Here is a 14,154-nt window from a genome sequence, read left to right on the forward strand (position 1 = left end):
TCAGCAAGATATTGATAATAGGTTACCTGGAAGTTTTAAAATTTTTTTTGTAACTTTTTTTTTTTTTGTTTAAAGTAGGCTTTACCCTCTTGATGGATGAGAAGTTCGACTTTGATCTATCATTATCACCTAAAAGGTAAAGCCACAGAAGCTATCCTAATTTAGATCTCATGATGCAGATTATGCAAATATAAAATACATTGCTGTTTAAAAATAACTTTCTTTTGAAAACTAGTGAAAAAGAGGAGGATGATGATGAAGTGTTCATTGGACCTGTTGGGCATAAAGAGAGATGTGTCGCTGTTGGTATTGAAATTCAGAGTCATGATGCTGAAGAAACGCACTCTTCAAAGCCAAGTGCCCAAGGAATGTGGAGCCCTCTGAGTGGGGAGAAATTTGTAGAAATCTTCAAAGAATCTCATTTGCTGGCATTACAGTTAAGTAGCAACAAGCGCAATCAACGAAGCAAAATTGACAAGTCTTGCATGCAGAACTCGGCTGTGGAAGAATTTGTGCAAGAATCCAAAGCAAAAATGAAAATGTTCCAGCTTGGTAAGGAGGAAACTGACTGGTCTACTCCTAGTAAAAGAGAAACCTATTGTGTGCCTAATGGACCCACTCCTAATAAAAGGGAAACCTACTGTGTGGCTAATAGCCCATTTAGCCTGCTACCACCATTTGTCCAACAGAACTTAGATGTACCTCACAGCATACAGAAGCCAGTTCAAGTCCAGAGGACTCCTAAAAATGCTTCACCTTTGGTACAGAAACAAAAGACTTGTAACTCTCAAACCAAGAACATCTCTGAAAAGAGAAGAGGCGGCAACTTGCAAGATATAAAAGCTGTTCCCATGCAAGGAAATAGTCAACAGTTAGCAAAGGTAAAGTTTCACATAATTCTCCTTCCCCCTCCCCCAAGGCTTGTCTAAAGCTTGGATTTGGTGATTTTTGTTAACTCCCAAAGCAGTGAAATGAATGTTGATGTAGTGCATTGGTATTCACTCCCAGTCCTCGAGGGCCACAAATGTGTCAGGTTTTTATTTATTTGTGGCATTTATACCCCGCTCTTTCCCACTCAATAGCAGGTTCAGTGCGGCTTACAAAGTATGGTACATAGTATCATAGAGACAATACGAAGTATTGTACAAAGTATCATGGAGATAACACAGTTAAAAAGAGTGGACAGTAGTATGAGATTTGGGGAAAGGAATTGGAGTGTGGGTATTGGTTGTAGTGTGGGTTCAGGGTGAATATGCATGAGACTTGCATACAATTGTAGATATTCATAGTAGGGATACCTTGAAAACCTGTCACATTTGTGTCCCTCAGAGTGGTATAATTTTTATTAGGTGTATAACCAGGTACCAAGATTCTTATGATATAGGGGCAGATGGAGGCACAGCACCTCTACTAGTCCTCTTGCAAGATGTATACTAGACTTTACAGTCAAACTATCTTCCCTTAATGAGCAATATTCTTTATGCTTTCAAAACAGCAATGTGCAGCATGGATGAGCTCTTCAGATATGACCTGTGAGTCTGAAAGCCTATATTGTGAGATGTGCAGAATGTGTAATTTTAGTGAAAGCCTCTTCTAAAGAGACCAAAGAATCCAGATTTGGCTTCCCTATATTACAGGACAGCTGTTAAATTGTTTTTAAGTTTAGTAAAATTTTTCACACAGTAAATACTAGGCAGTTTACAATAATCAATAAAAACATAAAATATAAAAACAAAGTAAGAAAAGAACACCATTATCAACAGAAAAAAAAAAAATAGTGAGTAAAAGTAAGAATCATAAAGACACCACAGATTCCAGAGCCTCTTTGGGTGCCCCCCCCCCCCCCCCCCCGCAGCACAAACTTGCAGGAAGCAAACATCAAAGCCCAAAGGCAGCTGTTAACAAAAATGCCTTCAACTGACCCTTAAAGAATGACTTTGGTTCTTGTCAAACTGACAGTGGTAATGGATCCCATGATTTGTGTCCAGAGACTGTAATGATATCCTCCCGGACAGGTGGAACAACCAGTAGGTTCTGCAAAGAGGACTCAAGCGAATGTGTTGGAGCATAAGAAATCAATACATGCAAAGGATACTGAGGAGATTGCACTGATAAAAATAAATAATATAGAATCTTAAAAGAACTATGAAAGTTGACAGGGAGCCAGTGTTCTTCACATAGTAAGGGGGTTACGTGATCATAGTGGAACCAGTCAGTAATTGTACAGCTACATTTTGAACTCTCTGAAAACGCCAAAGATCAGATCACAAGTCACTAAGGTGTTGCAATAGTCAAACTGATCACAAAGGAATGTATTAAGACCTGAAGGGCCGATGGAGGGGGGGAGATCACGAACTGAATATAATGTGCAAAGCTTATAAAAGCTATGCTTTACCACGTGATGTAAAATTCAGATTTTGATCAGAAAAAAGCCCTAGACTTTTACCATTGGCTGAAAAGGTACACTGCTCCCTGCAATCATCAGACAGCGTGGGTAATCCTATTCTGGCAAAAAAAAAAAACCACCTGATGATTTTTCTGGATTTAACTTCAAACTCTGATGTAAACCAGGCAGCAAGAAGATCCAACTTAATGAAAAAAAAAAAATGTCTAATATGGAAGTATGATCAATAGGATACAGAATTTGTATATCATCCATGTATGTATAATATTGAAAAACCTAAAGACTGTCCCAGGAAAAGAACAGGTGCCAAACATATATTAAGATAGAGGCCTAGAGAGAGATTCAAGATGGCTGCCGCGCAGGTTGATTGTTGAAACGCTCTCATATCTATGAGCGAACAATTCTTGTTTTCTAAATAGAAAATGCCCCATTCTAAAAGAAAAGGAATTGTGAGATTGGTACCTCCACCCACCGCAACTTCTTCACCAGCTCAGACGTCCCTTGAGCGTTTCTTTCCCGGCGCTACCAGACTACAGCAAGGAGCGGATCCCATAGCGGGGAAAGCCGGAGGAGCGGAATCCCCGCCGGGAGAGGAAGTCTCCTTATCACCACCGTCCACCTCGCTTATTCCTCCTAGCCCGGCGTCGAGAGCGACCCTGGCGGGAAACCCCATCGGCTCCGATGATGCGTCGATAGGGGCGACAGTGGAGGACCCAGGCATGCAAACGGCGTTCTGGGGCTCTGTGGGTAGTTTGACCTCTGAGGTAACCCTACAGACCTTGAAGATGATGTTGGACCAGATTTCCACCACGCTACAGAAAACGTCAGGTGATGTGGTCAATTTGAAGAATTACAAAGTACTGTAGATTCTGTTAAGAATGATTTATCGACGCAAGTCCAAGCCATAAAGAAAAGTTGAAACCCTAACCTCCTTTAAAAATGTGGTAATAAAAGACTCTTTGGACACTAGAAATAAAATCGAACAACTTGAAAACTTTAACAGGCGCCTAAACCTCCGTTTACTTAATGTTCCAATAATAACAGGGGAAACTCTAACATTTTTCGGAAATACTTGATGGAAGTTCTGAATATTCCTTTAGAGGCTATACCTCCGTTAAATAAGATTTATTATATTCCTGTTAGAAATGAGGGTCAAGGTCCTGCTAAAGACAATCTTGATTTGCAAAATATTTCTGATATCTTAGAACAATCCTCGGAAATAATAGTGAACAGAGCTACAGTCATTGTTTCATTCGTTTTTGAGCAAGATTATAACACTATCTTATTTTAAAAACCTTAAGTCACAATTTTATGGTGCTATGGTTTGGGTATACCCTGACGTTACTAAGTCAACTCAGCAAAAAAGGAAGCAATTTCTTTCTTTAAAACAAAACGCAATTGATATTGGAGCTTCCTTTTTTTCTTGCATATCCGTGCAAATGCGTGGTCAAGCTGGCTCAAACAAAATATACATTCTTTTCACCGGAACAGCTAAAAGTGTTTATAGAGATGAAGAAAGTGAAGTGAAAAGTAATGAAGCACTGGTTAATAACAGCCTATACCTATGAGATTATTCTTTTTTTCTTTTTGATCTTCTCTAACTCTTCTCTCTCACATTACTATTGAGGTCTAAGGCTGTAAAATATTATTTTGTATAAATGTACCAATAGATATTTTTCTTTAGCGCGTTAAATACCTTGTTACTATGAATGGAACATTATTCTTTTATATTAATTTTTGCCTGTATTTCTCTTACAAGGTTTATCCTTGTTAAAAATGTATTAAAATTATAAATAAATAAAAAGATAGAGGCTAATGACAACCCCTGAGGAACCCCAGATGCAAGTGAATATATAGAGCGGGAACCCAACCAAGAATGGTTTTTAAGATGAGAATCAACAAGGCAAAGGTCTGCCAATCTGCGAAGCATGAGGTAATGGGCAATGGTATCACAGGCCGAAGAGAGATCCAACATAACAAAAGTCATTGTTTTTTTTAACCTGGGCAAATTGCTGAAAAAGAAACTGTCAATCCACCTAAAGTTGTCTCCATGCTTTGTCCCTTCCTAAATCCTGTTTTGTTAGGATGTAAAATGTCCTTACTGTCTAAAAATTCCTCCAATTGAGAGAGAACAATCGATTCAGTTAATTTCCCTAAGAAAGGCAGGTTAGCAATAGAATGGTAATTGGCAACATCTGATTGTTTTTGTTTAGAGGCCTTAAGCTTAGGACAAACAACTTGTTTGTTTCCATACATCTGGTATGCAGCCCAAAATACAGATGGAATAGGATCGAAGACGGCTGTAGCTGTCCTAAGTGAACCCAACATGTTTCCTACTGAATCCCTAGATGAGAGAACAAAAGAAGAAAATGTAGAAAAAGTCTCCGACACATAATCGGAACATGAGGGAGTAAATGGCAAACCACAATTCAAAGAAGGGTAAACAGGAAGTAATGATAAATGAAGAACAGAAATATTAGTGAAAAAATAGTCTAAGTGCTTGAGCTGAGGGTGCATCATCTGCTGGTCACAATTGCTCCATAGTCAGAACTGAGAGAATTCTATAAAGAGCTATCAAATGAGGAGCTCACTTTATCTGTGAGAAATAATATTCCCTCTTAGACAACTGAACAGATCGCTTATAATATGCAGCTGACCGTGCTTAATCCTGAAAAGTAGATATAGTGTACACATTCTGGCATAAATGCTCATGGTATCTAAGTTGGCCTCTGAAGTACTATTGAATAAGTGCACCAAGTGGGCTGCGTTTGGGCTACAAGAGAGCGTGATATTAAACGGGCCAAAGTAGTATACACTACTATCAAAGATGAGTTCCATAGTGCAGTGTTTTGTTTTGTTTTTTCTTAAAGAGAGATTTGAAAATTCAAGATCAAGCATAAAAGATCTTGCTTAATTCTCCAATGTATCTATATGAAGTAGAAGACCCACCGATTTAAAAGAGGTGACAAAACACCACGTAACTGGCAAGAGATTCTCTCCTCAGGAGAGAGGGATTGAGAAAACAGTATCAGAATGACAACTAGGGGTAAAATAATAAATCCAAAGAATGTCCCTGAGCATGTGTGCGGCCTTTAAGAAATTGTGAAAGACCAAGGTCAGTCGTGAAATCAGAAACAAAGGGTGCCATAGGATTATACCAATGAATATTGAAATCCCCCAAGATCAGAGGTGACTGAAACATTAAAGCACGTGATCCAAACAAAGTAAATAAAGATTGCAATGTGCCAGTTGTATCAGGGAGAGGAAAAATATATCAATATGTTCAATGAAAATGGATGATAAAGCTGCAAAACAAAAGATTTTGAGGGAGCAGATTGTGTAGCAGATAACAAACTAAGCTTTAATGTAGAATGAGAGTACCCCCAGTCCACCACCCTCATTTTTCCTTGAACTATGTAAAAAGGTATAACCTGCGGGAACTGCTTGCAACCAGGTCTCTGTCAAATATAAAATATCAAAGCTACAACGCTCCAAAAGATCCTCTAACCTAGTCTTACCTTTTTAGAGGTTGATTTATTAAAAGATCCAAACGAAGCAGGCTCAAAGAAGATGACTGAGCAGAAGGGGGTCCCACATGGGCAAAAGTCCAAAGATATCATAGACCAACCACTGAAGGACGTTGGTAAATGCTGGATCTATCCAACCAATGAACTGGAATAGAAGAACCAACAGTCATAATAGAAGAAAAATCATGTAAAAGACAAGTTTAAATATAAACAAACTTCCAAACCATAAAGACAACAAATAAAAATAAAATTTCTTATGCCCAAAGGAGCTGTAGGAGCAGGCTCTCCTTATATGCATTCAAGAGATGAGCTTATTCTAAATAGGGTGAACCATGTATGTGTCTGGTGGGTAGGGCTTAACTCCCACATTCGCTGGGCTCAGAGAGGCCTCTTGCTGTATTAAACCTTGGTTGTGAAATGAGTGCTGCTAGCTCTCCCAAACGCATTGATTAAGGAACTTTCAAGCAAGGTATTGGTATGTGTTAAAATGGCTGTACTTTGGAAACACTTTTTTTTTTTTTTTTTTTTTTTTTTTTACACCTATTAGCATAGACTGTTACCTTGTTCATCCTTGGCATGTGTAACGGCAATCAGGGAAAAACACTGCTTGCCTTTATTATTAATAAAAACAAAAGCAGTGCAATAGCTGCAAGGCTCCAGTAATTTTTGTAATGGCTAGTTTCATGTCCAAACTTGCTGTCTTTAGCTGCTAGGAATCTGGAACTGCTTTCACATGTTCAAAAACAATTTCAGCCAACCCCAGAAATAAAGATCACTGCGCAGAGACAGCAACACTTGAGTGGTGTGGGATCATCTGAAGATCTGTGTTCTGAGAAATCTAGCATCGTATCTGATATGAGCGATTCATCCTTTAATAGTAAGAGAGCTCTTCCAGCTCCTCGCAAGGTAATAGTTTTCTTTGTTTCAAGTTACAAAGATGAAGTGTAAAACATGAGTGGCTGTTTACTAATGATTACACACTAATGCCCATTAAAGCATGTTTATTATTTATTTGTTACATTTGTATCCCACATTTTCCCACCTATTTGTAGGCTCAATGTGGCTTACATAATACTGGAGCTGCATTTGCAGACTCCGGTGTAAACAAATACAAAGTGATGTGGTAAGGTGTAAAGTTCATGTGGCATAGCCACATTTGGGAATCGTACAACGGAAGAGTTGTCAAGTCCTTTACGTGCTTTAGTTTTGGTGCATTGCAGAGGTCGTCACAGTTGTGTGCTTATGTAGGAGATTTATATTTGAGTCCTTTGCAGCTTGGGTAGTGCAGATTTAGGTACATTTGTGTTGATTCGGATGTGTTTCTGGTTGGTAGGTCGATCAGGTCTGTCATGTATCCCGGGGCTTCACTGTAGATAATTTTGTGAATCAGAGTGCAGATTTTGAAGGCAATGCGTTCTTTGATTAGGAGCCAGTGTACTTTTTTGTGGCGGGGTTTTGCGCTTTTTAAATTGCATTTTTCCGAAGATAAGCCTAGCTGCCGTGTTTTGAGCGGTCTGAAGTTTCTTTAATGTTATTTGCATCCCGCATAAATTCCATTGCAGTAGTGTACCTAGCTTAGTACCATTGATTTGTATCAGATTGCAAAATGTTTCCATCGGGAAGAATTGTTTTATGCGTGGTTCCACATTGAGTGGAACATTTTCTTTGTTGATGTCACTTGGCACTCAGTGTTAAGTTGTGGTCGGTCCATTGTAACGCCGAGGATTTTCAGGCTGCCTGAGTTAGGGAGGGTGTAATCTGGGGTGTTTGTGGGGTTGTCCACGCTGTGTTGTGATGAGAGGATGACAGTGTGTTTTTTCTCTTTGTTGTTTTAGTTGCAATGCATTTGCCCATGAGTCCATGTTCAAGCTGTTCTTGATTTCGTTGGTGATTTTACACCCAGTTTAGATTTGTAAGGAATGTATATTTTAACATCGTCTGCATAGATGAAGGGGTTAAGGCCTTGGTTGGATAAGGACTTGGCTAGTGGGGTCATCATTAGATTGAAGAGGATCGGTGATAGTGGTAATCCTTGTGGTACTCCGCAGTCTGCTTTCCATGGTGATATATATGTTTGGTTTTACTTGATATGTTCTTGTGGTTAGGAAACCCTTGATCCAGCTAAGTGTGTGTCCACCAATTCCGAACTTATCTAGTAATCTTATTATGTTATGGTTTACCATGTTGAATGGAGGAGGAGGATGTTTTTGCCTATTGCTATTTCCTGCTTGAATTTGCTTAGAGTGAGTAGTACTGTTTCTGTGCTGTGGAGGTGGTGAAAACCTGACTCGTGTAATATTGAGACTCTTGTTTATATAATCTGTAGTTGTTTGGCTACCATGCTTTCCATCAGTTTGACTGACAACGGGATGAATGCTACTGGACGGTAGTTAGTGATTTCATTGGGTTTTTTTATTGGTGACTTTTGGTATCGTAGTAAGTAGGATATTGCCATTTTCCTTAGGGAAGAGACCTTGCTGTAGCATGTAATTTAGGTGGGATGTGAGGTTTGCTATGAAGCGTTCTAGGGCGGATTTCATTAGTTGGGGCAGGTATCCAGTTTGGGGTGTTGGAGAACCTGCTGATCGCCTGTGTAACTGTATCGACGGTAAGGAGGGCAAAGTTTAACCAGGTTCGGTCAGCCGGGTATTCTCCATTGGTTGGGGTCCAATTCATTAAGGAAATTTTCGATGTCAGTGTTCTGAGGTAGTGTTGCATAGGTTTATAATTTTTTCATTGAAATACTTAGCAAGTTTATCTGCAGATGGGATGTCTTGTCTTCGATGTAGTGACCTGGTTGGTGTCTAGGAGTTTGTTCAAGAGTTGGTATAATTTCTTCGTGTCTTTGTAATCTGTTCCTATTTTCATTTTATAGTAAGATCTTTTGGAATGTCTTATAGCGTATTTGTACTTTCTTTGTGATTGTTTCCATGTGTTGAGTGTGTGTTCATCTTTTGTTTTTTTTCCCATGTTCGTTCGAGTTTCCTGGCTTGTGTTTTTAGCTTTTTCAGTTCATCGTTGAACCATGGTGTCTACTTAACCTCTTGTTCTGTAGGATGTGTGTTCTTGTATTTGGTGTGATCCTTTCTTCCGCTAGTGTAGGGATAAGTTTAGTTTGCAGTGGTCAGACCAGGGTGTTTCTGACCTTTTAGTGTCTGTTGAGAGTTTGTGTGAGATGAGATCAAGTGTGTGCCCTTTGACATGGGTTGCTTGCATTTGTGGCCATTTGAGATCCCGTAAGTGGAGGAATTCCTTACGTTCTCATGCGTTTGAGTTTGGGTCTAAGTGAAGACTGATGTTTCCTCTTATTAGTGCGTTGGAGTTGGTTGCACATGTGTTTTAAATGAAGTCCATGAAGCTGGTCTGGCCTTCGTTCCAATTACCTGGAGGTCTGTAAAACAGGACACAATTTAATTGATCGTGAAGGGTCTTGTTGTGGATTCTGACTGAGGCAATTTCAAGTTGAGGTGTCGTGGATTTGGCAGTGGTAAAGTGGGCTCGATAGATTAGTGATATGCCTCCGCCTCTCTTTTCCTTGCTGGTCCCGTGTGTGATTTTTGTATCCTGGAGGGCACAGGTCTAGTATTATGGGGTCCTTTTCATCAATGAAACCTGGATCCATGACCAAGAGTAGGTCAGGTCTTCTGCCAGGATCCAGTGTTGATTTGTTTAATGCGGATCTGGCGTTGATGTAGCCTACTTGGATTGTTTGGCATGGGTCTTCTGCGTTTGGTGTTGTGTGGACTTCTATTAGTTGCCGTTTCTTTATTGAGGTGGGTTTGTTTGGACCCTTCTTTGCATTCTGTGGTTGTTGTCCACAGGGCCCATTTTTATGCAAATGTCCATTAATGGTGTTAAAATGTGGTGTTTAGTAAATAATCCCCATAATGTCTTATGAAAAAAGTTAATATTTAACAAGTCTGTTGCCTTTCCTCAAACTCCTGTCAGCAGCATGTGTAATTAAATACGCAAAAGGCCAATGTACTAGAATTTGCTTTTAATGTGAGCTTGTAAGTCTTCTTTTTTTGCATAACAAAAAAAAAATTAGGCTATTTGGGTAATGATATTCAAAATAGCTAATTACCCATTTAAATAGAAAAGTAACTTGCATTTAAACGTACAAGAGAATGGACCCTCTTCAGACAAACATAATTACATCTCCTGTTCAGAACAGCTAGGTTACTGCAATAGCCTATGCCAGAGGTTCTCAACCCAGTTCTCGGGGCATTCATATCAGCTCTGTTTTCAGGATGCCCCCACTGAATATTTATGAGCTAGATCTGCATGCACTACTTTCATTATATGCAAATCTATCTCATACATATTCAGTTGGGGCACCTGAAAACAGCTGCTATGCATGTCCTGTGGACTGGGTTGAGAACTCCAGGTCTATGCTAATTGTAGACCTGTTAAAACTAAGTTTTGGTAAAGTTAATATTTGTAATTAACATATGCACTAGATGTAGGTTGATGCAACCTTAAGTTGGTGTCCTGAAGTGCAAGAAAACTTTTGGTCTGATCACAGAATTGCCTCAATACCCAACCCAGTAAACTGTAGATATAGGCCCCTTGCTAGAAAAATATAGTCAATTCTAGAATAATTGTGGTGTACCAAGGAAAAGTATGTTCCTTCGAAACAATGTAACTCTCTCCACCCATCTACTAGATCCAAGATTTCTAAAAATTTATGAAAATATTTCCTATCTCCCTTACCATAACCCATTCCACCTCCCCTTGCATTGTCAAGCCTGGGAGCAGAGGTCGTTAGTCCCCTCCTATTATCATTTCTCCCTCCTGTTATCCTAAAATTTCTATCAAATATTGATCTAAAAAATCTCCTTTGTCCCTCACTTGGCACATAAAAGTTGACTAACGTAAATACCCTTCCTTCCTTAAGTATAACTAATAACAAACTTTCTCCGAGGACAAGCAGGCTGCTTGTTCTCACGACTGGGTTGACGTCCGCGGCAGCCCCCACCAACCGGAAGAAGCTTCGCGGGACGGTCAGCACGCAGGCCACGCCCACCGCGCATGCGCGGCCGCCTTCCCGCCCGTGCGCGACCGCTCCCGCCAGTTACTTTTTTCCCGCGACTGAGAGAGTGGTGCGTTTGCCTCTCTCTCTGTTCAGCCGCCGGATTTTCGACCGCGTTTACGCGGATCGTCGCTTGGACCGTTCGGTTCCCTCTGTTTTTTGTTTGTATTGTTTAAAAAAAAAAAAAAAAAGAAATTTCTTTTTGCGCGTGTGGAGCACGCGCTCCCCCTTTTCCCTCGCTTTCTAGCGGGGACGCCACGTTGCGGCCTAGTGGCCGCTCGGTCGGTTGATTTTTTCGTGGTGTGATTTTAGCCACCATTGCCGACTTTGACTTCGCCGACGCGATTTTTCCGTCGATGTCCTCGAAGGTCCCGAGTGGATTTAAAAAGTGTGGTCGCTGCGGCCGGCCGATCTCGCAGACCGACACCCACGCTTGGTGCCTCCAGTGCCTCGGGCCGGAGCACAATCTCAAGTCGTGCGCTTTGTGTCTCGGTCTCCGGAAACGGACTCAGGTTGCGAGGCAAGTTCTGCGGGACCGTCTTTTTGGAACTTGCGCCGGCCCCTCGACGTCGACCTCGACAGCATCGGTATCGAAGGCCGGTTCTTCGGTACCGGTATCGATGCCCGAGACATCGGCACCGATGGCAGCGACCCCAGGAGAACAGGTCCCGTTGGCCCGCCGGTCCGCCGGTGAGAGTGGGGTTGAGAGGCCGCGTGGGCAGTCGGCCCCGGTCACTCCCTCAACTCGTGAGCCACGGGACCGAACCCTGTCGGACCCGGTACCTCGAGACCGAGGGGGATCGACCTCCTCCTCCTCCATGCCCTCCGGCACCGGTGACGTGCACCGGAAAAAAGATAAGAAGCGCCGTCACCGGGAGCCCTCGGTGCACCCTGAAGAGGAGTCGACGCCGAAGCGTCATCGCAGAGAGGAGAGATCTCCGTCGGTGGTGGAGGTACCGACGCGTCGGGGTTCCGGCACCTCGGTGCCGTCTCCTGGCCCCCAGCAGCTTCTGGCACCGACACCCTTACCGGCCCCACCGCCTTTCCCGGCAGCGGGCCTGGACGAGTGCCTCAGAGCCATCCTTCCGGGGATCCTGGAAGGGCTGATGCGCCAGGCTGTGCCGGCGTCGGGGGTGCTTGCGCCCCCGGCGCCGATGACTGTGGCGCCGGCGAGCTCTAGCCCGGCGCCGGGGCTGTCGACACCGCCGCCGCTTGCGGTGCCGGTCTCGACCGCCACGCAGGTGGAGTCCCCGTCGACGTCGATGGAGGGAGCTCCGTCCCCGCCGGCGCGGGAGTCCACCGCTCGACGACACCGAGACCTTGGTGCCTCGACGTCGAGCCGGGCCCGGTACCGGACTCAGCTACATGAGCTAATGTCCGATACCGAGGATGAGGACTCGTGGGGGGAAGAGGAGGACCCGAGATATTTCTCCTCAGAGGAGTCTACGGGCCTTCCCTCGGACCCCACGCCGTCACCGGAGAGGAAGCTCTCACCTCCTGAGAGTCTCTCCTTTGCCTCCTTTGTGCGGGATATGTCTATAAGCATTCCCTTTCCCGTGGTCTCTGTGGAAGAGCCGAGGGCCGAGATGCTCGAGGTCCTCGACTATCCATCACCACCTAGAGAGTCCTCCACGGTACCGCTGCACAATGTCCTGAAGGAGACGCTGCTTCGGAACTGGGTGCAACCACTAACTAACCCCACCATTCCCAAGAAAGCAAAGTCCCAGTACAGGATCCACTCTGACCCAGAGCTCATGCGGCCCCAGTTGCCCCATGACTCAGCGGTCGTGGATTCTGCTCTCAAGAGGGCACGGAGTTCGAGGGATACCGCCTCGGCGCCCCCGGGGCGGGAGTCTCGCACTCTGGACTCATTTGGGAGGAAGGCCTACCAATCCTCCATGCTCGTGACCCGCATCCAATCTTACCTGCTCTATATGAGCATCCACATGCGGACCAATGTGCAACAGCTGGCGGACCTGGTCGATAAGCTCCCGCCGGAGCAGTCCAGGCCTTATCAGGAGGTGGTCAGGCAGCTGAAGGCGTGCAGAAAGTTCCTGTCCAGGGGGATTTTTGACACCTGTGACGTGGCATCTCGTGCTGCGGCCCAAGGTATAGTGATGCGCAGGCTCTCATGGCTGCGTGCCTCTGACCTGGACACCCGCACCCAGCAGAGACTGGCTGACGTCCCTTGCCGGGGGGATAATATTTTTGGCGAGAAGGTCGAGCAGATGGTTGACCAACTGCATCAGCGGGAAACCGCTCTCGACAAGCTCTCCCACCGGGCGCCTTCAGCACCCGCCCCCGCGGGCGGGCGTTTTTCCCGGGCTCGGCAGGCTGCACCCTATTCTTTTGCGAAGCGTAGGTACAACCAGCCGGCCCGAAGGCCTCGTCAGGCACAGGGACAGCCCCAGCGCGCTCGTTCTCGTCAACAGCGTGCGCCTAAGCAGCCCCCTGCGCCTCCACAGCAAAAGCCGGGGACGGGCTTTTGACTGGATCCACGGGAACATAGCCGCCCTACAAGTGTCCGTACCGGACGATCTGCCGGTCGGAGGGAGGTTAAGATTTTTTCACCAAAGGTGGCCTCTCATAACCTCCGACCAGTGGGTTCTCCAAATAGTGCGGTGCGGATACGCCCTGAATTTGGCCTCCCTGCCTCCAAATTGTCCTCCGGGAGCTCAGTCTTTCAGCTCCCATCACAAGCAGGTACTTGCAGAGGAACTCTCCGCCCTTCTCAGCGCCAATGCGGTCGAGCCCGTACCACCCGGGCAGGAAGGGCAGGGATTCTATTCCAGGTACTTCCTTGTGGAAAAGAAAACAGGGGGGATGCGTCCCATCCTAGACCTGAGAGGCCTGAACAAATTCCTGGTCAAAGAAAAGTTCAGGATGCTTTCCTTGGGCACCCTTCTGCCAATGATTCAGAAAAACGATTGGCTATGTTCCCTGGATTTAAAGGACGCATACACTCACATCCCGATACTGCCAGCTCACAGACAGTATCTCAGATTCCGCCTGGGCGCACGGCACTTTCAGTATTGTGTGCTGCCCTTTGGGCTCGCCTCTGCCCCACGAGTGTTTACAAAGTGCCTCGTGGTGGTAGCGGCCTACCTACGCAAGCTGGGAGTGCACGTGTTCCCATATCTCGACGATTGGCTGGTCAAGAACACCTCGGAGGCAGGAGCCCTCCGGTCCAT

The 14,154-nt window shown here is 44.4% G+C and overlaps 1 protein-coding gene across 8 annotated transcripts in view; it reads left to right on the forward strand.

The window, feature by feature from the left end:
- GTSE1 (G2 and S-phase expressed 1) overlaps positions 1-14,154 on the forward strand; it is a 51,553-nt gene that overhangs the window by 11,703 nt on the left and 25,696 nt on the right. For 7 of the 8 annotated variants that reach the window (XM_030216973.1, XM_030216970.1, XM_030216974.1 and 4 more), the window contains 3 exons: positions 76-136; positions 236-881; positions 6,685-6,837. In XM_030216973.1, coding sequence (XP_030072833.1) covers positions 76-136; positions 236-881; positions 6,685-6,837 — 860 coding nt within the window. The remainder of the gene's footprint in view (positions 1-75; positions 137-235; positions 882-6,684; positions 6,838-14,154) is intronic. The other variant, XM_030216978.1, reaches the window with a different exon arrangement.

The sequence above is a fragment of the Microcaecilia unicolor genome, chromosome 10 (genome assembly GCF_901765095.1).
Source record: "Microcaecilia unicolor chromosome 10, aMicUni1.1, whole genome shotgun sequence".
NCBI lineage: Eukaryota > Metazoa > Chordata > Amphibia > Gymnophiona > Siphonopidae > Microcaecilia > Microcaecilia unicolor.